This window comes from Python bivittatus, unplaced genomic scaffold, assembly GCF_059951505.1.
Source record: "Python bivittatus isolate LINGU-HERP-01145 unplaced genomic scaffold, Pbiv_v1 ctg000080_np1212, whole genome shotgun sequence".
Taxonomy (NCBI): domain Eukaryota; kingdom Metazoa; phylum Chordata; class Lepidosauria; order Squamata; family Pythonidae; genus Python; species Python bivittatus.
The window spans coordinates 21,838,656-21,865,232 of NW_028277035.1; the positions used below are offsets into that span (position 1 = coordinate 21,838,656).

Here is a 26,577-nt window from a genome sequence, read left to right on the forward strand (position 1 = left end):
CCCAAAATGCACACAATGCAGAAATAGGCTGCTTAGCAAAGATATCTGAATGCCTTCATGAAAAATGTGACATAATCTGAGTCTCATCTTGGGTACTTCACGAAAAACAAACTCTCCAAAGACAAGCATGCAAGCCTTTGAATTATTCCACTTCCCTAGCACTCAGATTCCAAGTTTATACATGGGAAAATCCAAGTGTCCACAATCACAGAACATCACTGGATAAGATCCAGAATTCACTGGGAAAGAGCATTTGCTTCTTCCATGCTGATGTCAAATGAGTATGGGTTAACTAGCCATCAGTCAACTGGGGAAATTGTGCACCCTGTAGCATCATACCTGCACAACTGGGTTTGGCAAAACAGTGTCAAACTTCTTCTGGAGAGAGTACAGCTGATCTTCAGCCTGTTGTAAAGTATTCATCACCATTTTCCAAAATTCAGTTGCAGAGAGATGTCCATGTGGCAGCTGTAAGAGCAAGCCTAGAATCAAATGACTGAAAAAGAGTCTGTGTAAAACAATTATTCTTCTAAGACAGGGATTCTTAAACTTGTAGTGGGTCTACTGCCATCTATTCATAATAGGCTTATAAAGTATTTTATGCTATGGACAGGGATTTCTATGTTCTCAAGGAAATCTTCAACAAGAAAAGTACTTTTTCACAGTTCCCAAAATCCACAGGGGCAAACACCGCTGCTCAGATAACTTTAAAAGGAAATGTACTCACATTCTAGAAACTGGCTTATCAAAGGCTATTAGCTATAACAGCAATATACGCTTCCATGTTCAGAGGCAGTGATAGGCTTCTGAATACCTATTGCGTGGGTGGGGATAGGGTGGGGACATAGGGGAACTGTTGCCTTAATGATTTCTTTGTGAACCATTCTTTCTAGGAACCATCTAGTTAGTCAGTATAAGTAGGGTACTGAAGCAGATGGGTCTTTGGTCTGATTCTCTGCAGATCTTCTTAGGGTTTTATCCATTAAAGCAGTAAGTCTTTATAGTGCAAAGAACAGGGCATTCCCAGTGGTAGGACTAATGCAATAAAAAAGATAATCTCTCTTAAGAAAACTGTTCAGCTTCCTTGTTGTATTTTTTAAAATCATGCTTTAAAGTTCCTGCACTGTGTTTTGCCTACTGATTAGAGCAAATTCAAAATGAAAAAGTTTGCAAGTGGGATAAGGTTTAAAGTTAGCTTTATAGCTAATCCATTATAATGCTTCACCTGAAGTTCACAGTAGAACGGCAAGTAAATGATTTTTTAAGTAAACAAAATATTGTGCAATTCTAAGCCTGTGGGCCAAATTTAGAAAAGCCTAACAGATTTCAGTAAAAAGGAAACACAAAACAAGCAAATACCCTGGAATGGTTGTGGAGGAGTATTTAAAAGAGTAATGCCCAGAAGGAAGGATCAGATGAGGGTCTAAAACTCTATAGGAGAACTATAGAAATGCAGCTGTCCCAAATGAGGGATGGTTCAAACAGATTTTGAAAAGCACTGAATTGTGTTTCTGGTCAGGCAACTGGAAGAGAACCACCTTGCTAAAGGAAACAAACAAACAAAGTTGGTTTTACCGACAGAAATGGGATGGCAATTGTGCCCTTTCTTTTGGATAAGAGGAGTGCTCACTATTATACAAGGCAGAAGATAGGAGGGTTTTCTTTCCCGTTACATTAGAGGAGTAAAGAACTGTACACAGTGCTGAACTACACTCTCCAGCCCCAGTCACTATTGGCCATTGCTTCTGGTACTGCTAAGATCTGCAGCTTGACAATATCTGAAACGACCAGAGGTTCTCTACCCATAAGGTTTAGGGATATGAGCTGGGACTTCTGGACCATCCAGTGTAAGGAGCATCAGACAAGTTTTGATTTCCACAAGGGCATACTTCTTTGAAGAGCATAGGGAAACTACATCTTGCTCTTTTCTTGCAGATAATGAGATTGGCTCCGTATATTAGTTTGAAACCTAAATGCTGAATCCATGACCCATCTTCAGGAGTTATCATGACCTCCTCAGGCATCCCATATTTTCTCTTAATTGTGATTTCCTCAGTTTGGGTAGGACTGTGGAGGTCAAAGTTAACACTAATAACAATTTTAAGTTTCTTCTTCATACAGTTTGCTTAATTGCCTTTTAGAAATCTGAGCCAAAGTGAAGCCATATTCAGTAACCTACTTAGATAACCTGACTAGGTAGTAATTCTTACTAACTTATCTCTCCTGTGAAGCACTGGTAACCACAAAAGTGCCTCAAACCATTTCGAGACACATTCTGAGCTAATACACGTGCTCAAAACATTCCAAATGTACATTCTGTACAACATATACAGTGGGGCAAAAAAGTATTTAGTCAGCCACCAATTGTGCAAGTTCTTCCACTTAAAAAGATGAGAGAGGCCTGTAATTTTCATCATAGGTATACCTCATCTATGAGAGACAAAATGGGGAAAAAAATCCAGAAAATCACATTGTCTGATTTTTAAAGAATTTATTTGCAAATCATGGTGGAAAATAAGTATTTGGTCAATATCAAAAGTTCATCTCAATACTTTGTTATATATCCTTTATTGGCAATGACAGAGGTCAAACGTTTTCTGTAAGTCTTCACAAGGTTTTCACACACTGTTGCTGGTATTTTGGCCCTTTCCTCCATGCAGATCTCCTCTAGAGCAGTGATGTTTTGGGGCTGTCGCTGGGCAACACGGACTTTCAACTCCCTCCAAAGGTTTTCCATGGGGTTGAGATCTGGAGACTGACTAGGCCACTCCAGGACCTTGAAATGCTTCTTACGAAGCCACTCCTTCATTGCCTGGGCGGTGTGTTTGGGATCATTGTCATGCTGAAAGACCCAGCCACGTTTCATCTTCAATGCCCTTGCTGATGGAAGGAGGTGTTCACTCAAAATCTCACGATACATGGCCCCATTCATTCTTTCCTTTACACGGATCAGTTGTCCTGGTCCCTTTGCAGAAAAACAGCCCCAAAGCATGATGTTTCCACCCCCATGCTTCACAGTAGGTATGGTGTTCTTTGGATGTAACTCAGCATTCTCTCTCCTCCAAACACGACGAGTTGAGTTTAGACCAAAACGTTCTACTTTGGTTTCATCTGACCATATGACATTCTCCCAATCCTCTTCTGGATCATCCAAATGCTCTCTAGCAAACTTCAGACGGGCCCGGACATGTACTGGCTTAAGCAGGGGGACACATCTGGCACTGCAGGGTTTGAGTCCCTGGCGGCATAGTGTGTTACTGATGGTAGCCTTTGTTACTTTGGTCCCAGCTCTCTGCAGGTCATTCACTAGGTCCCCCTGTGTGGTTCTGGGATTTTTGCTCACCGTTCTTGTGATCATTTTGACCCCACGGGGTGAGATCTTGCATGGAGTCCCAGATCAAGGGAGATTATCAGTGGTCTTGTATATCTTCCATTTTCTAATTATTGCTCCCACAGTTGATTTCTTCACACCAAGCTGCTTGTCTATTGCAGATTCAGTCTTCCCAGCCTGGTGCAGGTCTACAATTTTGTTTCTGGTGTCCTTCAACAGCTCTTTGGTCTTGACCATAGTGGAGTTTGGAGTGTGACTGTTTGAGGTTGTGGACAGGTGTCTTTTATACTGATAACAAGGTCAAACAGGTGCCATTACTACAGGTAACGAGTGGAGGACAGAGGAGCCTCTTAAAGAAGTAGTTACAGGTCTGTGAGAGCCAGACATCTTGCTTGTTTGTAGGTGACCAAATACTTATTTTCCACCATGATTTGCAAATAAATTCTTTAAAAATCAGACAATGTGATTTTCTGGATTTTTCCCCCCATTTTGTCTCTCATAGTTGAGGTATACCTATGATGAAAATTACAGGCCTCTCTCATCTTTTTAAGTGGGAGAACTTGCACAATTGGTGGCTGACTAAATACTTTTTTGCCCCACTGTAATCCTATGCATGTCCGTGATTGAATTGCATACAAATACAGTATACTTAAAGAATAGTATAATGAAGCTAATGAATGATGCATAAAGCTATCTATAAACTGGGGGGTTGATTTGCTTGTGCTTTACTACTGAAATGCTGTAACTAGGTACTGCTCCTTTCATGCAAAGTAAAAGAACTAAAGCTTCAACAACTCTTTCTAGTTGCCTCATATACCATTGTGGAAAAGTCCATTATAGGATTCTAGAGGAATATGGCAATAACCTCGAATAAAGAATGCAAGAGCAGTTAAAGAAACATCAGCTTGGCCCCGAAAGGAAAGAGGGTGAGAAAGAAACTCAAGATTGTCCTACCTTGGTTCTCTTTGGTATAAGAGGGGGAGAAGAGAAAAAGAACTGTCAGGCTTTCAGGATTAATGTCAGCTATTCTAGGTAGACTGAGCCAGGAAACAGACTCCAGAATACCTACTAGAACTCTATATTGCAGGATATAACAACAGAATCACCCTCTCCTCTCTTTCAGGGCTAAGCTGATGTTTATGTCCTTGCATTCTTTCTTCAAGATTGTATTTTTCTACAAGGATATGCCTATTGGTTGCATGCAGGGGAACACAAGCAAATAGAAACCACGTCATCCATCCTTACCTGGGCAATCTCCCCTTCTGCCTCTTGGAGGACTTGTTTGGCCAGATCCCTCTGTAGAGTCACAAAAGAACATAATATGCAGGTCAGCCACTTCAGGGCCACATGGTTGAATGTAGGAAGCTCAGATACTAGCAAGGAGTTAATGGTAAGATAGGCCTTCATATTAGCCTCCTCCTCATAGGTCACACTGCCCGTCTCATTCCTCTTCTCCTCATATTCCTCATAGTCAAGCAGCTTGTCCGAGCGCTTCTTAATCAGTTTGTGGGGTCCTTTCAGAGTCTCTGACAAGTTGCACAGTGGCTTATATACAAGGTGCTCAAGCCTTCGCTTCTGTAAAGGAAGAGATGCAGACTTTTCTCAAATCTTGAACTCCTTTGCTCTATTCTGAAGTGGAAAATCAGAAACCTTTGGGCTGAGGCTTTCTGGTTCCTTCTCCTTGCTGTGTGCCTGATATTTACAGAAACTTTAGATAACCTATAAAAAGCTCAAAGAACTTGCTTTGAAACTTTGGAGTATACATCTGACATTATGCTCCACTGGTCAGAAATCTGTTCATTAGGTAAAATGAAGACTCCACCTTGAAGAAACCCTCTATCTCACAATGGTGTATTATCATTATGGTCTTCAGATATGCTGAGACTACAACTCCCAAATCCCCAGTTTGCCTGCAGATGGGGGGAGTGTGAGAGGGCAAGGCCAAAATGAATCAACCTGATCCTCCCCCCCTCCCCAATTTTGGCAAACTAGAAATGAAATGATACTTACATAGACAGGAAAGATGGTGCTGTGAAGCTTTCTTGCAAGGGAACAATATGGTTGGGTAGCGGTTGTTTCTGCATCCAACTCATCCTCATGTGGTTGAAAACTAAAGAACACCTAAAAGAAAGAAATGAATCTGGTAACCTAAAAAACATGATTTTATTGGGAAGATATCCAGTGAAACATGCCAAATCAGTCTCTCCTGGGCACTCAGAAAAGCCAGTTACAAAGACTTGTGGTTTTTCAGAAATGCACTATTATTTATTGAAAAGCAGTGCTTTTCAGGAGTTGTTAAAAATGCATGAGTTATAGCATTCTATCTAAAGTAGGCAAAGGAAAAAGGGGGCGAGGGAGAGAGATTGGGAGGAAGGGGAAAGGAAAACATTTGCTAGGCTCCATAAGGGTTGGAAAGTGGTGAATTGTGATCACAGATTAACATTTTGCCATTGTCCAGCTTTTATAGAGTCAAAACAACTCTCTGTTCTGATTTCTACTTCAAAATTGCAGCTTACATAAAGAATCAGTGAAAATGCTTTATACATTACAGGTGTTATTAGTACTTGGTACCAGTTATGTTATAGATATCGCTGTGAAGTCTCATTCTGGGAGAGTCCTGGTATGTGTGTGCTGAGGTTGGAGCAAAAGGTTGATTTGACCAAAACTTAATGCAAAAGTTTCATGAATCTCCTCCCAACTTTGCTTTATTAAATCATTTCACAAATTTATCCGCATACTTATATAGGTGTTTCCATTGTTCAGAGTCTACTTCTAATTAAATATGCATAGATATCAACATAAACATGGTAATCTGTAGAGCAATTTAGTTCTGGCCTTGGCCTTGAGAAGGAGGTGGGAACCGGTTACTCAGCCCTGGGAAAGTAAAAAGCATGAGAAACAGAAAACTCCTCCCTTGACCTTGTCCTTAAAAAGGGTGAAGGTTTTGTACAGGCTTTCAAGATTCTGTTAATATTCCCCCAACAGTAATGAAGCATTCCTAGAATTCCTGCAGTGTCTCTTTTCTTGGCCTGGCCTACCTTGAACAGCTGACATCTCCCCTTCATCTCAAAAAGGTCACTTCAGATATCTTTTAAACTCTATTTAAATTGTGAGTGGTTTTTTTTTTTTTGCAAGATGTGCATAACTAAAACAAAATCGAAGTGTTTAAAATGTGCCTCCTAGTTACATATGTCAAAGCAGGGTTGCCTAAGAGGAGTCTGCAGTATTGTTGCAATCAATCTGAAATCTCTTGCATAATCCTGATGAGGAAACACTCTGTGGGATACTTTCTTACCAATTGTGTCTGATGTCCTTCTCTGTGGAGCATCTGTGGCTGCTAAGCATATATTTTCTTTACTTGGCTGGGTTGCTTGATTCTAGAGAAGAGCTCATGCTGCTGCCGCTGCCGCCAACTCTGCCCTTTCCTCTTCCTCCTCCCCCTCCTCACATTTTTAATATTCCCCCCCCCCAATTTCCCCACCCTTAATGGCCTATGATAGAGCTTGGTGGCCATCCAATCATTCCTTCCAGTTCAGAGGTATGGGTATATTTATACTGTACTTCCAGTATCCTACCTGCCATGTGGTATGTCAGAAGGTTGGGAATTTTTCTTCCTCATGACTTCTCACATAATTCCATTGCTATTGGCTATTCTTTTCTGTTGATTGGTTGATTGTTCCTGGAACGTTCATTTAAATGTCCCCAAAATATCTAGCTGACGCATGTTCAACATACTTAATCTCAAGAGTAGGAGAATTCAGTATCTGCCAATGCTGTTAACAATTTTGAAGACGGTGCTTCCTGTTTTGGTTCCTGAGAGCCAGACAACAAAGTATATTCTTCTGATGCTGCTTAGTTGGTTTCCATAGTTTTGGACATAAAAAGGAAGCAATAGGCAGTCCAATGCTCAGGAGTACTTGAATGTATGCTAATATGTTCCTTTTCTAAGATTTGCTCCCACATTAAAAACTGTAATGGCTGGGCCTATCTTAATTCCTACAAAAAAGCATCATTTCTCTCTCACAAGAATATTTCTTCATCCTAATGCCTTTCCAATTTGGATGAGCAGCCCATGAACATATGTAAACTTTAAATTTGGAAATAGCAAGCAAGATTAAAAGCTCAGCTAGAGATCTGCCAGGCTCTCATTTCAAAACCGTTGTGCTGCAAAGATCTGCCTCTGTTGCCATTTTCTGCTGCCATTTTACTATATGCCCTTATAACAGCAAGCACCAGATAGGAACCGATGCTAAAATTGATTCGCACATGTGCTACTACTAAAATCCATTGTTTGTGTACATGGCATAGATTGCCATTCATTAAGTTCACCCCAGTCCATTTCATACTTTTCAAGAATTATTTGAGTTTACTGCCCGTAGTATTAGAGGCACAGCAATTATGTCCAGGAGTTAACTTTCCCTGAACTGATTAAACCCTCTTATATTTTATAATCAGATAATTTCCTGATTATTCAGAACCAATCCTTATCATATTTTAGGGAAGCATTTAAAGTCTCACCAACCACCACTCTTCCTCTAAATTCACTATAGTTTTTCTTTTCCCCCCCAAAAAAATCTTCTTAGCATGCAATGAAATGTTTTGGCAGGGGATTTGCACTGACTGAAGAAAGTATTTATTCAGCAAATGGCTTCTCATGGGCACTGCGGTTGACTACAGGTTCCCCTGCTTTAAAAGGGAAATCCTCAAATTCAGGATAGTGGAGAGGTGTATTGGTGGTTCTTAAAGTGTCCAGAATAAGAGAAAGTATCTCTCTGAACTACTGTGGAGAAATTGCAGGAGAAGGCTATTGTTTTCATGTCTTACTTATGGGGTCTACTGAGAAAGCTGATTGGCCCCTTTGGGAATCAAATCCTGAACTAGACAGGAATTGGACGTTTTATAATTATCCTGTAGAGCAGAGGTGAGTGACCTGAAGCACCAAGACTGCATGTGCTGCTGAAAACCTTATGTGTGGCCTCAGAGACTTCTAAATGTTGGTATCAAATTGCAATTCTAAACAGGTTTCTAGACAGTGAGAACTTATTTTAATGGACTATGTGGGGAGAGGGGGTCTCTATTATTCACAAACATCCAGTGATGTACCCATCAGAGGGTACATCATCAGAATGACTAATATAATTTGTGTGGTGACATCATCACAGAAACAGCATAAAAAAGTCCTATTTTTGTCAATTTATTCTATGATAACATCATTATGCAAATGATTTAAATTGCAGCAGAATTTGGTCCCTTGCATGTAAAGTCCCTTGCATTTAGGTTTGGTAAGCTGAGGTTTCACAGTAATGCCAGGCCAGTCAGAACCCTGGCATTTGTGGAAGTCATTATTTCTTGTGAAAGAAGAAGGTGAATAGGGAGTCACATTAACATGGTTTATAAATGGCCAATGCTCTCTTTTTCTTACTTTAAAATGCTCACACAGATACTTTAGAGTAGTGTAAGGGTTCTTCTTCTATCTTCTTCTTACGATGGTCACCTGACCATCACCTTGTAAGAAGAAAGAATACTGAAGCACACAAGGAAGGGTTATTAACATTCTTAAAAGAAAGAAAAAAAGGGGGAAAATTGTCACCAACAAGGTTAAGCAACATCTCCCCCTACCCAAGCTCTATTTGCTCTGCTTCAAAGTTGCTCTATTCTCTTCACAAACAGGGTAACTTTAAAGCAGGGGGAATATTTGGCATAACGCTAACTTTTAATGTGACAGATGGGAGCAATAATTAAATACATGATTGGAGAGTAATCATATTACTTATATTTAATTAAATGTAAATGACATCAAATTTAGCTTTTGCTCTGGCACCACTCAGTACTTTTTGGAATGCAGCCCCTGGCTAACCATGGCTATCAGCCCAGAAAATGTTGTGCATCCCTTCTGTAGGGATCTGTTGGGTTCCCCCCATCTCCCACTTGCTTATTCTTATTATGCTTCATAAATGGGGAGGTATTTTTTTTTAGTTCAGGGCCATGTGTCACTCTTAGCAAACTTCTGATATTATGGCACAAACTTAATCTCACATTTCTAGACATTGTTCAAGCTCTCTATTTTTTACAAAAGTATTTTTTTCAAACTTCCTACCTGCATCAACATATACTGACATGCTTCCAGGGTTCTGTTCAAACATTTAAAAACCCCTAGTATTTTCCTTCCAAATGTTCACTGGAATCCTTAGGAGCCCAGCTTAGCTACTGTTCCTTCTTTTTTGTCCCCTGCCCTCTTTTCAAGTTCTCCAAGGTCAATTCCCCAAAGAAAGGGGAATGATAGGAACAGGTGGCAGAGGGTCATGGTTACTTGGTTTTCTGAGCTTCATATTATTTCCAGCTGGGAATCATGGAAGCTTGGTTGTGAGCCCAGTAAAATTCCATTAACGATGAAGAAAGTTTTGCTAGGTTCAAACTAAGGTTCTCTCATTCAAGATGGGGGAAGCTTGCATTTTGAGCTGCTCCTTTGTGAATACGTGTCCCACCCACACATTCAGAATGTATTAATGGGGAAAGAATACATACATACAAATGGAAAATTGTACAGATTACTTCCAAGACAAGAGTTAAATGAAATACAGGTAGTCCTCAGTTTAAGAATGAATTCTGTTCCCAAGGTCTGCGTTAAGTCGAATTTGTATGTAAGCTGGAACAGTATTATTGTATTGTATTGTGTAATTAACTCAAATCATTGTGTATTTAACTTGAATCATTGTGTATTTAACTCAAATTTTGCTACAATAGGCTCCGTTCTTAACTATGGGTTTTCTGTAATCCGGGTGTTCTTAACCCAGAGACTGTATAGCAAATATATTGGTGCAGTTGCTGCCTGAAGTTCAGGACAGGAGGAGAAACTAGAGGTTACATACTGGTTGTGCATATACTTGTTTTACCGTATCTTCTCCACAGACTTTCTTAAATAGACTCAGCTGCTCCCCATCTTGCAAAAACAGACTTAATGGATCAGGGTAACTATATTCTTACTAACAGCCTTCAAATTTAATACTGTGGACTTCTCTTCAGTCCTGATTCGAAGCAATTTCTGATCAATTCCAGAAACATTGGTAGAGACAATGATGGATTATCAACTACAAAAAGAAATCTCTAGTTTCTACACTGTGCACCAATTCCATGAGCTAGGTTCAACATTAGATACAAAAATGTTACCTCTGTATTGTCCAGAAAACATGCCACATTCTCTTTCAGATCAATTATAGCTGATGCCAATAAGTGAAACTTTTCTTCCAGTTTATCAAACTCTTTGTCCTCTGTCTAAAGATCATAGAAAAGAAACTGTTATATTTTGTCAGAAGACAGCCTACAGGTAGTAAAAGATCAGTACTAAGCAATAGGATGATAGGAAAGAAAATAGGATGCCACTAATGGATACTGACTTTTTCTGACAATCATGAAATGACAATCATATTTATAAATTTATGTTGCAAATGATCAGGAGTATGCTATGCAAAGCAAGTATCTGCCATCTTTGGAGTTCCAGGAAATTAAATATTATTTCTGATAAATGCATGCCATGGATCAACAGAAAATTCTCATGCACAGCATACATTCTTCTCCTGGATCTTGGAAGAGACAAGATGTCAAACTGCTGGACGCTTACTATACGAAGAGAGGATAGATGATTGAAGGAAATTTATTTCAGTTGGAAAAGCTGATTTCCCTAAATTTGCTTTAGTTCTTAAATTTTCTTTTCAGGTTCATTTCATTGCCCTAAGGTGGCTAGGTTGAGAGTTAGGGAATATGACTCCAATACAAATCTTCACACAGGCTTCCCACTGCAGTCAGACAGAGATAAGCTAATTTTAAGGAGGGTCATAATAGTTTGTCTTCTACAGACAGGAACAGTGCTAAACCCAATACCTCAATTAGGGATGTAATGAGGAGTGGAAAATGCTCAGCATACTTGCACCACTACATAAATTACTACTGCTGTCGTTACATGTAAAAGAATCATCCTCAGCCAGGTCACAAGCAGAAGTTGTTATGTGAGGTCCTCCCAAAATGTGTCATGATCCCAAAATGAGGTACATGAACTTTGAAAGACTACAATGTGATAACATACTGCTATCTATGAAGCAACCTGAGGACATCAGGGTGAATTCAGTTGAGTGGAATGGAAACTATGGGTGAGATTGAGGGGCCTGGAGTCTAAATTTCCTCGAGTACTCAATCTCTATAACTGTATATATCCTCTCTTCATTCTTCTTTACCATTCCAGGTCACTGCTGGGCATTCAATACCAGGACATAGGGCAAAATGACATATACTTACCTTGGTCACAATTCCAGTTTCATGCATGAAGAGGCGGCTCAGCCGTGCAGTCTTCTTGGCAATGGAGTGTGTATTGATGCGGGCCAGACGTTCTCGCAGAGTCAGGTACCCAGCCTTCTTGTATTTGTCTGCTGTTCTCAGTCCAAGGGAGGAGAAGTTGAGAAACGTAACAGAACAAGAACAAGTTATATGAGGTGGTAAGAAAATGTTCTGGGTATTTGATGATTCTTCAGTAGAAATAAGAAAAAGAAGACCATGGGAAAACTTATTTTGATACCTTTGGATACACCAATTAACAATAAGCTAAAAATGGACTATAAAATTGCCATGAGAAAATAGTTTTTCTGCCTTCAAAAAAGTAATCAGATATAGTCTCAAGAGGTTACTTCATATCCATTGTCTCTTCAGCTGCAGGAGAATATATATCAGCTTTTCCTTCCCTGGCAAACCCCAGATGTAGTGGACTGTAACTCCTATCACTCCTAGGAAAGCACCCTGGTTGAGAATGATGGGAGCTGTAGTCCAACACATCCACTGGGGGAGGCAGATGAATGCTCTGCTGTGGTTAGACAAACAATATTGACAAGACAAACCTACAGATTGCTACATTAACAGCTTATATCATATTGAAAGCTGATTTTTTTTCTATTCCTTTTGTTTTAGTTCAACTTCGAAGCTAACTTCATTAATGGCTGGTTCCAATCCAGTATTGTGTATTCCTCAGGCCCACTTGGTCAACTCTCCCAAAGCAGAACTGTGCCTTCAAATGTATCTTTCTTTTCAAAATGACCTCCTCTGCTGTTTGCATGTTTGGAAATGCAGCAGAAATTTCCTGTTTATGAATAATGCTGCCCATCGTGCTTTAGACCCAGACCTATAAGTGAGTTATAGCTGATTAATTTCCTACATTGCAAATGCTGACGCAGGAAACCACTTGCAGTTCAGAGGCAGAATTGATGCTAGAATCACATTTTTAAAAAGTGCTTTCCTTTTGTTTTTGTTTGCCATTATTAAACTTCCAATATCCCTAGGTCAACTCAAAGAAATTAGATCACAACGTCTTGCAAAAATACAGCAAGAATTCCATACAGTCTGTCCCATTTGACCCACTCCAGATATACTGGATTACAATTCTCAGACAAATCCTTGTAGGGATTGAGGGTTGTTGGAAGTTGCTGGCATTTTGCAATAGACATAGCCCAGAGAAGATCACCTTCCCTTACCTACTTCCTTCTGCCCTTTGTACTCATTGATATTGGTATTGACATCTATCATAGCTTTGGTGGCAGCCTGAAGGGCTCCATAGGCACTGTCAGTGTCTGAAGTGTTTTCCAAAATCTTCTGCAGCAGCAGTGGGTACTTTGTGATCCGTTGCACTGGCATTACCAGGAAGAAGCTCAGGTCCGAAGCACCAGTGTGAGGCCTGATCAAGAAATGCATAAGAATGTCAGTCAGTGCATTTTGGCTCCCTTCAATCAAGCAATGCTATCTCTTGGGCCCAGGAAGCATACTTTGGTGCCTGCTCTCTGGAACAAGATCCCCCCAGAGATCCATGTCACCCCCCCTCCCATCCTGATGATATTTCAGAAGTATTTGTGGAACTCTGTAGGTGATGTTTTTGTTTAAAGGCAATGGGTTTGTCTGGATGCAGGGATTTTCTTGCTGATTTTTCTTGTTTTCTTTCTTGTTCTCATTTTATGTAAGCCACCCAGAGTAATTTTGCAATGAGTGTCCTCTAAATCTCATAAATAAATTAACAAATAACAGGATGTAAAGAGGCTTTAGAATGTTCCAGCTCTCCCCAACTGGGGAGCTGAACATTTAATGTGTATTTAACAGACAGGCAGGATCTGTATTTTACATCTGCATTTGTTTGTTTGTTTGTTTTACATCCATCTTTATTTTGTACAGCTCAAGACAGTGTACATAATACTCCTTCCCCCCAACCTGGTGAGGTGGGTTGGGCTGAGAGAGAGTGACCAGCGCAGTCATCCAATCGCCTTCCTTGCCTAAAGGAGGACTGGAGATCCCAGCCTCCCAGTTTCTAGTCGAGCATCTTACCCACTACACCAAAATGACTGTTTTTTGTTTGAGCCTGCAAAAAAAACAAAACAAAATCCTTGAACAAAATACAATAGCCTCCCTCACTTCATAATATTCCAAGTATCTCAGATATCCATCTGAGAATCAACCTCAGATTATTTTGCTTGATTTCAAATAAAGCTAGGGCATTCAATCTTTAAAGCCCAATGGTGCACGGTGACCATATCATTGCCTGGAACATGGGCAATCCACCATCATGTTTGAGGTATACACATTAACCATGATTAACAGTGCAGGCCTGACAGGAGGATTCCTGCTGCTGCTATTTCTGCTGCTCTGTTAAGTTTGAATGAGGTTTTGTATTGTCGAAGGCTTTCACGGCCGGCATACGATGGCTGGTGTGGGTCTTCCGGGCTGTGTGGCCGTGTTCTTGAAGTTTTGTTTCCTAACGTTTCGCCAGCATCTGTGACCAGCACCTTCAGAGAGCAGGAGCACAGACAGGAGCAGTTCTCTCTGTGCCCAGGGTGATGTGGCCCTTTTGTGGGTATTTATAGAGATCTGAGGGGGGCGGGACCACAAAACGCAGCATCCATACCAGGATAAAAGAACACGAAAGATACTGCAGACTACAGCAACCAGAAAAATCTGCAGTAGCTGAACATGCTCTCAAGCACACTGGACACAAAATCCTATTTGAAAACACAGAGATACTGGACAACACCAACAGCCACTATACTAGGCTATACCAGGAAGCCATTGAGATTCACAAACATCAGCACAGTTTCAATAAAAAAGAGGAGAGTCTAAAAATCAACAAAACCTGGCTACCAATCCTGAAAAATACAGCCTGCAAAAGGTCAACAAACTCAGCTCAACCACCAGTACATGTGAACAGTTCACACAATGAACTTGCTAATCAGCCCCAGCAGCCCCAGCAGCCCCAGCAGCCCCTCGTTAACAAGAAGAAAAAACCCTGCCTAATCCCCAGGAAGATACACATAGATTCTGACACCAAAACAAGCAGCCACTCAGTAACCCAACCCCCCATCTCCCCAATCCCCCTTCCCCCCCTCCCCCCAGATCTCTATAAATACCCACAGAAGGGTCACATCATCCTGGGCACAGAGAGAACTGCTCCTGTCTGTGCTCCTGCATTCTGAAGATGCCGGTCACAGATGCTGGCAAAACGTTAGGAAACAAAACTTCCAGAACATGGCCACACAGCCCGGAAGACCCACACCAGCCATTGAATGAGGTTCTCTGCGCCACTGGGCTCTAGGTGGTAGGCGTAGGGAAAAGAAATGTGTAAGCTGAGCCCCTCTATATCAGCATCCTGTTTCAAAAATGGCTGACAAGGCCTCTAGAAAGCTTATCAACAGGTGAGTCCTCAGCAGCTGGTACTCTGTGATACGCTGCCTCTGAATGTAATGATTCAATGTAATGTAATGATTCACCACAAAACTGTCTCCAAACATGGCTTTTAATATTCATTAACTTTGTTTTGCTCACAGAATTTTACCAGATACCATTTTTTCATGGCATCTTCCCTGGGAAAAAACCCACTAAAGAAAGAAAGGTGGTGTAGTTTGCACAATGCCTTTTTATTAGTAGCCCAACAAGCTGTCCACCAAGAAGCATACCAAACAGCTTTATTTAATCCCTTTAAAAACCCATTTGGCCTAATGACCATCCTATCTGATGGCACTGAATTCTGTGAAGGACAAGGGCATGGGTTAAAGCTTTGAATCTTGCCATGAATTCATGGAGCATCCCAGTTGCTGGAAATCAATTCAATCCAATAAAAATCCAGTGGAAAGATGAAGCATAGCTCATATTTGCAGATCCAGTTGGCCCTCTGCATATATCCATGACTTATTTTTAGCAAAAGGCCTCTGTGTTCAAAACTAGACACAACTGGCTTTAGCTGATTTGCTCCATATACTACTGATCTGTGTGAACATTGGCAGATTTACACCCTCTGGCTTGGATGTGGATTGAGAGTCATTTGGAAAGAGAGCTGTCACTTCTCACAGCTATGCTCACCTACTCAGGTAACTGTCTCAGCAAACTGAAGGGATGGAGTGACCCAAAGGGCACAAATGCTGCCTACCACTGACAGATGTGGTTCCCTCATTAAACCCAGGGCTATGTTTGTTTAGCTAATAAATTCACTCTGAGACTGAGTCTTCTCTCACATGTGGAAAAAGGAAATAGGAGAGACTGAGAACCAGTGCCTGTAATGGAATCAGCGAGCCAATACTGTCCTTTTTCAACCACATCAAAGTAGTGGATAGTCTTCCTTCCTTCCTTCCTTCCTTCCTTCCTTCCTTCCTTCCTTCCTTCCTTCCTTCCTTCCTTCCTTCCTTCCTTCCTTCCTTCCTTCCTTTCCTTCCTTCCTTCCTTCCTTCCTTCCTTCCTTCCTTCCTTCCTTCCTTCCTTCCTTCCTTCCTTCCTTCCTTCCTTCCTTCCTTCCTTCCTTCCTTCCTTCCCTCCTCCCTCCCTCCCTCCCTCCCTCATCCTAAAGAATAATCCAAAGAGAAGAAATTCATTCTGGCTCAATTCTTCTCACATTTGGATGAACCATCATCTCTGTCCCAGTTAACAGTAACAGAGATTTTTTTAAAAATGAATATGCATTGCTAAGGGCAAGTAATCAGTTACTCATTTACTTCTATCCCTGCATTTTTACAATGCATATACATTTATATATGTCTATTAGCAGTTTAAACTGCCCAATCTAGAGTGCTTTAGAAAAACATACCTTTAAAAACCAGTTACCAGTAAAACTGTTAATTTAACTATTAAATTAGTCTTCCCCATTTGGTTCCCCATTCTAGCCAAGTTGGGACTGACTAGCAAACACAGCCACAGGCCATGTTGGCCAGGAAATTCTACTTCCAATAAATCGGGGAAGCATCAGGACAGGGAAATGTGGTATTAAACAGCAGAAGGTACATCTACTATCTATGTGCAACTAAGGACAAATATCTCTCTGGATAAAACCTAGAGTTATCTAAGAATATTTATTAAGCAAATTTATACATAAGTCAAGAACAAGATTAAGCTGTATAATGTGTATTAGGTACCAAACTGTTCATATTTTGTAATCAACAACTCACTGCATGTATTCAGTCTATAGTGCAAAATGCGCAATTCAGTGCATTCACCCAAACAGTTCACTATATTGAACAGTTATGTATTTACACCTCTTGTTTAATTTAAAAATAAAATTAAATTGAGGCAATCATATTAATGTTAAAATTGTTTTTAAAATAGCTTCTAGCTTCTTGAAAAGTAAAAAGGTTAACATGCTAGAAATCTGGGTTGTATGGTTGCCACCATCAAAAAGTATACTTACACAGTGGTAGTCAAGGTGTCTATAATTTCTTTTTGTAATCTTGGCTCCTTATTATAAATATCCAACAGTAGAAGAGCTTGGTCATAGTCTCCACAATAAATCTTATAGACATTCTCCATTTCTGCTTTGAGCTCTTGGAATAAGGTGCCTACCATAACAAAATTATAGAACAGTTAGAATGGAGATTCCCAAGACATATATCTTGAAAAGTCTCAATGCATCAAATTGCTCTCATCAGTTAGTCTCAATTGTATGTAGGTATGAGTATATGCATGCACATATGTGTAAGTATATATATACAGGAATAACTTTTCAGGCTGATAACAAGACTATACATCTAAAGTATAGCTGGCTAATTATGAAATTATGAATCTTTTCACCATCAACCCCAGGTCCTTGAACTTGCCATACCTCTCAAGGATATCAATTCACACTTCAAAAGTGACAATTGAACACAGCAGGCAGAGTCCTCAAAAGCTGGGATAACAACTCTACTCTCCCTTGGATTCCTTCTTTGCCTGCTCCTTACTTTCCTGTCAACAGTGCAAAGCTCTTCTCATCACTAGGCCTCATATGAAAGACTACATCAGTCTTACTTTACACTGCCTCCTTCTTTATCTACTTTCTCTTACCACCCATTGTTTCCTTGGACCCTTGTTTTTCTTAAGATCCTCTGCTTATATTACCCCACCCCCTTTCCTTAGCCACCCTATCTTTTCATCAGCTTCTCTAGCATTCTTCCCTTTCTTTCTCCACAGTATTCTCTGCAGTGCTTGAAGATTATTCACAGATGACTTCCTAGATATCCTCTTGTATGACTCACACTGTGCAATCCCCAAACCTGGACTCAAAAATTAAAGATATATCTAGGAAAAAACCATATTGGATTCCATTTATGTAGCATACACAACAGCATTTTACTGTTTTGGAGATTAATCTTCTTATCATCTCTCTTTAATCTATAATTTGGTGTATGACCTTTAAATAACTTTGCTGTTGGACAATGTTCAAAATAACTATTTTCTTCTGCTACAAATAGTAAAAGCAATTCTGGAATCACAGGAATAGCTGATTAACATCAAGCTAAATGACACTTCCCCTTCATGGATCACTGCCTTGTCGTGGCGAAGGGGCTTGCGTAACTCAGTGAAGCCATGAGCTATACCGTGCAGGGCCACCCAAGACGGACAGGTCATGACAGAGAGTTCTGACAAAATGTGGTCCACTGGAGAAGGAAATGGCAACCCACTCCAGTATCCTTGCCAAGAAAACCCCATGGACAATGTTAAAAGGCTAAAAGATATGATGCCGGAAGATGAGCCCCTCAGGTCGGAAGGTGTCCAATATGCTACTGGGGAAGAGCGGAGGGCATTTCCAAGTAGCTCCAGAAAGAGTGAAGCGGCTGGGCCAAAGCCGAAAGGACGTTCAGCTGTGGATGTATCTGGAAGCGAAAAGAAGGTCCGATGCTGTAAAGAACAATATTGTATAGGTACCTGGAATGTAAGATCTATGAACCAAGGCAAGCTGGATGTGGTCAAACATGAGATGACAAGATTGAACGTCGACATCTTGGGAATCAGCGAACTGAAATGGACGGGAATGGGTGAATTTAATTCGGGTGACCATTATATCTACTACTGTGGGCAAGAAACCCTTAGAAGAAATGGAGTTGCACTCATAGTCAATAAGAGAGTGGGAAAGGCAGTAATGGGGTACAACCTCAAAAACGACAGAATGATCTCAGTGCGTATCCAAGGCAAACCATTCAATATCACAGTCATCCAAGTCTATGCCCCAACCACTGATGCTGAAGAAGCTGAAGTTGACCGCTTCTATGAAGACCTACAACACCTTCTAGAACTAGCACCAAAAAGATGTCCTTTTCATCATAGGGGATTGGAATGCTAAAGTAGGAAGTCAAGGAGTAATCGGAATAACAGGCAAATTTGGCCTTGGAGTACAAAATGAAGCAGGGCAAAGGCTAATAGAGTTCTGTCAAGAGAACAAGCTAGTCATAGCAAACACTCTTTTCCAACAACACAAGAGACGACTCTACACATGGACATCACCAGATGGTCAATACCGAAACCAGATTGATTATATACTTTGCAGCCAAAGATGGAGAAGCTCTATACAGACAGCAAAAACAAGACCAGGAGCTGACTGTGGCTCAGATCATGAGCTTCTTACTGCAAAATTTAGGCTTAAATTGAAGAATGTAGGGAAAACCACTAGACCACTCAGGTATGACTTAGATCATATTCCTTGTGAGTACACAGTGAAGGTGATGAATAGATTTAGAGGATTAGATTTGGTAGACAGAGTGCCTGAAGAACTATGGACGGAGGTCCGTAACATTGTACAGGAGGCAGCAACTAAAACCATCCCAAAGAAAAAGAAATGCAAGAAAGCAAAATGGCTGTCTGATGAGGCTTTACAAATAGCTGTGGAAAGAAGGAATGCGAAAAGCAAGGGTGAAAGGGAAAGATATAAGCAACTGAATGCAGATTTCCAGAGAATAGCCAGGAGAGATAAGAAGGCCTTCTTAAATGAACAATGCAAAGAAATTGAGGAAAACAATAGAATGGGGAAGACTAGAGATCTCTTCAAGAAAATTGGAGATATGAAAGGAACGTTTAGTGCAAAGATGGGCATGATAAAGGACAAAAAAGGCAGGGACCTAACAGAAGCAGAAGAGATTAAGAAGAGGTGGCAAGAATACACAGAAGAACTATACAAGAAAGATCTTAATGTCCCTGATGTCCACGCTGGTGTGATCACTGACCTTGAGCCAGACATCCTAGAGAGTGAAGTCAAGTGGGCCTTAGGAAGCATTGCTAACAACAAAGCTAGTGGAGATGACAGTATTCCAGCTGAGTTATTTAAAATACTAAAAGATGATGGTGTTAAAGTGCTGCACTCAATATGCCAGCAAGTTTGGAAAACGCAACAGTGGCCACGGGATTGGAAAAGGTCAGTTTACGTTCCAATTCCAAAGAAGGGCAACGCCAAAGAATGCTCAAACTATTGCACAATTGCACTCATTTCACATGCTAGCAAGGTTATGCTCAAAATCCTACAAGCTAGGCTTCAGCAATATATGAACCGAGAACTACCGGATGTACAAGCTGGGTTTCGAAGAGGCAGAGGAACTAGAGATCAAATCGCCAACATTCGCTGGATCATGGAGAAAGCACGAGAGTTCCAGAAAAAATCTACTTCTGCTTCATTGACTATGCAAAAGCCTTTGATTGTGTGGATCACAACAAACTGTGGCAAATTCTTAAAGAGATGGGAATACCAGACCACCTTACCTGTCTCCTGAGAAATCTGTATGCGGGCCAAGAAGCAACAGTTAGAACCGGTCATGGAACAACCGATTGGTTCAAAATAGGGAAAGGTGTACGACAAGGCTGTATACTGTCACCCTGCTTATTTAACCTATATGCAGAGTACATCATGAGAAATGCCAGGCTGGAAGAATCACAAGCCGGAATTAAGATTGCAGGGAGAATCATCAACAACCTCAGATATGCGGACGATACCACCCTAATGGCAGAAAGTGAAGAAGAACTAAAGAGCCTCTTGATGAGGGTGAAAGAGGAGAGTGCAAAAGCTGGCTTGAAACTCAACATTAAAAAAACTAAGATCATGGCATCTGGACCCATCAATTCCTGGCAAATAGAAGGGGTAGAAATGGAAGCAGTAACAGACTTCATTTATTTGGGCTCCAAGATCACCGCAGATGGAGACTGCAGCCATGAAATTAAAAGACGCTTGCTCCTTGGGAGGAAAGCTATGGCAAGCCTAGATAGCATATTAAAAAGCAGAGACGTCACCTTGCCGACAAAGATCCGCATAGTCAAAGCTATGGTTTTTCCAGTAGTAATGTATGGCTGTGAGAGCTGGACCATAAAAAAGGCCGAGCGCCGAAGAATTGATGCCTTTGAACTGTGGTGCTGGAGAAGACTCTTAAGAGTTCCCTGGACTGCTAGGAGGTCAAACCAGTCAATCTTAAAGGAAATCAACCCTGATTGCTCATTGGAAGGATCGATAATGAAGCTCAAGCTCAGATATTTTGGCCACCTAATGCGAAGAGAGATCTCTTTGGAGAAGACCCTGATGCTGGGAAAGATTGAAGGCAAAAGGAGAAGAGGACGGCAGAGGATGAGATGGTTAGATAGTATCACTGAAGCAATGAGCATGAAACTGACCAAACTCAGGGAGGCAGTGAAGGACAGGAAGGCCTGGCGCAATATGGTTCATGGGGTCACGAAGAGTCGGACACGACTTAACGACTAAACAACAACAACAAAATGACACTTAGATCTTTCAGCTCTTGAAAAGGTAATCTTGAATGCAGTTCCCAGATTTTAAGACATTAGGCAATCTGACACTGCCTCATAGCACTTGTATCATTGTTATCAAAGAACTCCTGTTATTATAATAGAATGTATACTGTTGCTTTAATAACAACAATATTTAAAAGTTATGTACTAGATATATCATCATGGATCCTACTTACTGATATGAAAAAGTTGCTCATGTTCCTGGTTCACAGAATCTTCAAGTCCTTTCAACAAACATTTGGAAACGTGCAGGACATCATCTATATTAGAGAACAATCCTTCCAGGTCAATTTCAGGCAGCTGAAATAGAATAGTACAATACTTCAGTTTCTTCTCACAATTAGCATATGCTCCTATTCTACAAGATAAAAAAGTTATCTTTTAAAAATATTTCTATCCCAATATTGCTTCTGAAACTGTATCCATCAAACATCTATAGGTTCTGCCTTCTGATAAATCCCTTTGTATTTTGTAAGCAACTCTATTATGCTGCTTTACTGGTCTATGGATTCTGCAGGTGCAGAAGTTGAGAGTACATTGTTGAAGAATGAATGTACAGAATGCAACTGCTGTATAGCTAGAAGAAACTTTTCACAATAGGATCCAGTGGTCACTTCAAGCCATACTTCTGAACAGCCAAGGGTTGACCAATTTTACTTGGTAAAGAGTACAGTAACAGCTAATATATTCTGTTTCCCCTACCTTAAACATACAGTAATTTCCATAGTACCTCCTATTGCAAGAATTCTCTCTCTATACACATATTTCTTACCACTTATTTAATGGCTCAGTCTACCTTAAGGTCTCAATTTTGGGACAAGCCATTAATGCTTATTTGCATAGCTTTCTTAATTCCTTAAAGGTATTGCTATTTATACAAAACAGGATTCCTTGTTGCAGATTTTAAACAATTCGATCATAATTCAAGTGCTGAGGATTACAGTTCATCTCTCTTATTCTCACCTGCTTTTTCTGGAGATGATCATGGATATCAAAAATGCAGAGCTGCAGGTTATGTACATAGTTAGCCTCTGTAGTGATGAGCTCATCCACAGCCATTTGGTGGTTTGGCTCTGCTTTGTCAAGACATAACACAGTCTCATAGATATGTTCCTCATCCTCTGATGTCTCCTTGGATGGCAGTTCTTCAGTGCTGTCATTTGCCATATTAGGAGCTGCAAAGGCAGAATGAGGAGTTTCAATCGTTGCTCATGTGAGCAATGCTCAGGTCAATTCTTAGTCTATATTTTAATGGGAATATTTCCTTTTGTTTATTATCACATTTTTAAAATATAAGGAGATAGCTAACATATAAAGCTTATCAATTGTAAATATTATTAAATATCATTGTGTTGTCCAACCACACCCAATCAGAACACACAGGACATAGATATCTTTTCAAAGTTTATTCCATACGGAAGAAAGACGCTTGGGAATAGTTTCGCAAAGTAAGCACATGTGCTTGTCTTCAGCAGCATAATTTATAGATTAGCACACAGGGAAATGGTAAAATCTCATTGGTACACATCATCAGTCCTGCCCACTCTAGGCGGGCACAGGAAATTCCTTATTTGGTCTTCTGATCATTAATCCCATCTACTCTAGGTGGGCACAGAAAATCCCTTATTTGGCCTTCTGGGAATGCGTCACAGTGGGAGTGTTTCTTATTAGAAACAAAAAGTAGTGGAACAAAACAAGTGGTATTTTTTATTATACTGCAAAATGAGATGGGTAAGATTTTCCATCAATAAAACAATCAGGATCTGCAAAGTAAATCAGCAAAACCAGGCAGGACTGAAAATGGCCACTGTTTGCAAAACAATCAAGTCTATGGTAAACAGGAGGCAAATGAGCGCTTGCACCCTGTCAAAGTGGGGTCGCTCATTCAGATGCGGATGCTAGGGCAATGTAACAATTGTTTCCTCCCAGTAAACAAGGCAAGACCAGCAGTGCTGGTCATCAGCAAAATGGTCAGGTCTTTGTGAAATCTTTGTAGGCATCAGGAAGCAATACTTGTAAATGTCATTTCTAGTCTACCAACTCAGCTGGGTGGACGACCTGCAAGTGACCTGTGCTTTCTCTCAAAAGATAGGGAGGTTATACAAAGTATTAAGATGGATAGAAATTATTAAAAATGTACAAAATATAAAATACAACATGGCTGAACACTGGCTCATCAATTGGTAAAGGGATTTTCAAATAGCAAGTTAAATCCTGATCACACAGAATTCTGTTGGTCAGCGTTTACACTGTGTTGATAGAAAGCCAATTTGTAGGAAGGAGTGAACACATATATTCAGACCTGATGAATCATTACATCAAAATAATAACCTGATTAATTATTACATCAAAATAATTCAAGATTTTAGCTACCTCAGTTCCCACTGAAACCAGAATTCTTTACTGATTTATAGATTCTAAATTTTTGTTATATACTTCAATTTCCCACTAACATCATTAAACCTTATTTTTATTTTGAACACTACATTAACATACTGAAGAATATTAGAAGAAAATGGAATTACTGTATAGTCCATTTTGTGCACATCAACACACACTCATTAGCATTAAATTTCCAAGATGCTGAAGTTGATATCCAATTCTTGCTAAACATCTTTTGGAATGTTCCAATAAGCATGAAAAATGCTGAAGTATTCTCATCTTAAGATCAAAAGATGCATATTTTACATTATTTAAAACACTAACATTTTGACTTGTTAAAAATAGGAAGTTCCATCCCTTTATTTCATATTTCTTGCAAAATTTTACTACCTAACTTAATGATGCTGTTTAATTTATTGAATTTGTTATACCTACCCACTCTAATAGACTCTGGGTGGTGACCCATCGTTTGAAAAACCCTAATTGTTCTTAATCAGTTGCTAGGAAATGGAAGCTTGAATTCAGTTCTAAATAGCTGCTTGGGACTCTCAGAAAATGCCCCTATTTATTATTAGTGGGGGTGGGAGGTAGGGAGATGTTATAGAGATGTGAAAATATCTCTTCCTTCAACATATGTTTCTTGACTACAGAATGAAGTAACTCTCCACCAGATGTACAGGACACAGAGGTCCTTGCCATTAGTAGAGCTGTTCTCATGCCCTGCCTGACACTTTCACTCACATTCAATTTCTCTTTGCCCTAAAATTAGAAGGGATCTCGTAGAACAGATAAAACAAACACCCAAGATTTTTAGTTTATAAATGTTTGTTCTATTCAGTTATATCATTCTACACTCTATACATTGTTAATTTGTAATCTACATATGTATGGTTATTGTGCATTATTTAAATTTTCTCTATATATTTTAGGTTATCTTGTATATGAACAACACTATAGAGGCTATGTTCTCATTTACATCTCATTTGGGGATTTACTCATTCACTTGCTTCCCCCTTTTCTACTACACAGTTCCAGAACTGCCCTTCTTAAAAGGCCAGAAGTTATGATAAATAAATGATAGTTCTCAGAGCCATGAAATAGGATAGTGAGGCTTACTGAGGAGCAAATGAAGTGATGCATACATTTGTAACTTGCTACTTTTAAAAAAAATGAAATAAATCATAGGAGGCTGAATTTCAAGCCAGGAGGAAACGGATGCATCTAAACACCTTCCCTTTGGACTATTTTCCTGTTCAGAATCACTCCAGTTTTCCTTGGTGCAAAGCACAGCAAAAGAAAACCTGAGATCTTGCAGTCAAGAAGGAAGAAGATACTTTTGAGCAAAAATATGTTTTGAAGAAAAAAAGATCAAGAATCTCCTTCACCCCCAGTGACTTTTCTTCATGACCCCAGCTTCCTTTCATTCAAAGAGAAGTCCTTTCACATACTGATGTGAAAGAGGCTTTTACATTTTATTTATTTATTTATCAAATTTATATGACCACTCATCTCACAAGAAGTGACTCTGGGTGGCACAAAAACAATAAACATGTCAAGCACAATCATATTTTAAAAAGTAAAAAAAAAACCCCTACATTCATACACACACACACACACACACGAGATTCAATCAGCAATGAAGCCACCTTAAGATCTCACAGGTCTTGATTTTAATTTTAAGGAGAGTTCATTGCTTGTTCCAGCCATGACATCATTCACAGCTCTACATAGTGATTATCATCCTCATCATCAACATAAAGGTTAAGCCTAGAATTAAAAGTGATAAAACTGCCATTAAAATATGGGAAAGCTGACCATGGTTGAGGGCACATAACACTTCTCAGTGACGTTTCTAAAGCACTTTGAGACATCTTGCTCTAAATGACAGCTCTATGACCTTGGATGAAAACATCATTTTAAAATCAATAAAGAGGAAAAGATATTGTTGTTTGCCTGGAATGGTGAGATAACCTTTCAAACTATTTTAACTGATGGATTTTTTTTTAATCTCAGCAATATTCAGTTGAACTGTAAAATGTTTTATTTTGGGGGCATAATTCTATATAGTACTCACCATTTATAGAGCATTATCAAACTAACATTAATATTTTTTTTAATGTAGCTCTTAATTTACTTAGGTACACTTAAATCAAAAAGTTGAGGTAAACTTTCCAATAATTTACACACAGACTGACCAAACAGAAGTTGCCACTTGCTTGACATAATTTTATATTTTTATAAATGATAATGTTGTAAAACCTGACAAATTCAGGTTCTTTGTACTTTCATAAGCTCAGGTTATATTCTAACCCTTAAGGATATGCTTCTATTATATACTATAGAATCCATGTTTATACTTCTTTCAGAAATCAAAGAGTAGCTTATATGCTTATTATCCCCATCAATTTTGTCCCAGAATGATCTAATGAAATGCGTTAGTCTGAGAGACAGCGATTGGCTGAAATAAATCTAGTAAACTATTTAATCGAGCAGAGATTTGGGCTCAGTTTTTTCTAGTTCACAAAACCCATTATAGAGTTACACTGTAAAGTAAAATAAAATGCTGACAATATGCAAAATTGCACACAGGAAATGTGAAGGGACCATATCTGAAAATACTAAAACTTGTGAAATGTAAGCAGTCTTGTGCAATTTTGACTTCTGCTGGTGGTAGTTTGAGCTGTTGCATAACAGAGTACAATGGTATTTGGGATTGAAAAAGGTTGCACCATCCTGATTTGTTTCATATGTCCAAATTATTACATGTAAATATAACATGCACTATGAACATACAGAACTTAGGGCCACTATAAATATTGTAATTT

The 26,577-nt window shown here is 39.6% G+C and overlaps 1 protein-coding gene across 6 annotated transcripts in view; it reads right to left on the reverse strand.

Annotated features, from left to right (window-relative positions):
* Positions 1 to 26,577, reverse strand: part of ARHGEF37 (Rho guanine nucleotide exchange factor 37) — a 111,655-nt gene that overhangs the window by 60,187 nt on the left and 24,891 nt on the right. For 5 of the 6 annotated variants that reach the window (XM_088133651.1, XM_088133647.1, XM_088133648.1 and 2 more), the window contains 9 exons: positions 22,334 to 22,545; positions 21,547 to 21,670; positions 17,022 to 17,169; positions 12,844 to 13,043; positions 11,621 to 11,751; positions 10,499 to 10,603; positions 5,342 to 5,452; positions 4,577 to 4,906; positions 340 to 468 (listed from right to left, as the gene is read on the reverse strand). In XM_088133651.1, coding sequence (XP_087989777.1) covers positions 340 to 468; positions 4,577 to 4,906; positions 5,342 to 5,452; positions 10,499 to 10,603; positions 11,621 to 11,751; positions 12,844 to 13,043; positions 17,022 to 17,169; positions 21,547 to 21,670; positions 22,334 to 22,545 — 1,490 coding nt within the window. The remainder of the gene's footprint in view (positions 1 to 339; positions 469 to 4,576; positions 4,907 to 5,341; positions 5,453 to 10,498; positions 10,604 to 11,620; positions 11,752 to 12,843; positions 13,044 to 17,021; positions 17,170 to 21,546; positions 21,671 to 22,333; positions 22,546 to 26,577) is intronic. The other variant, XM_088133652.1, reaches the window with a different exon arrangement.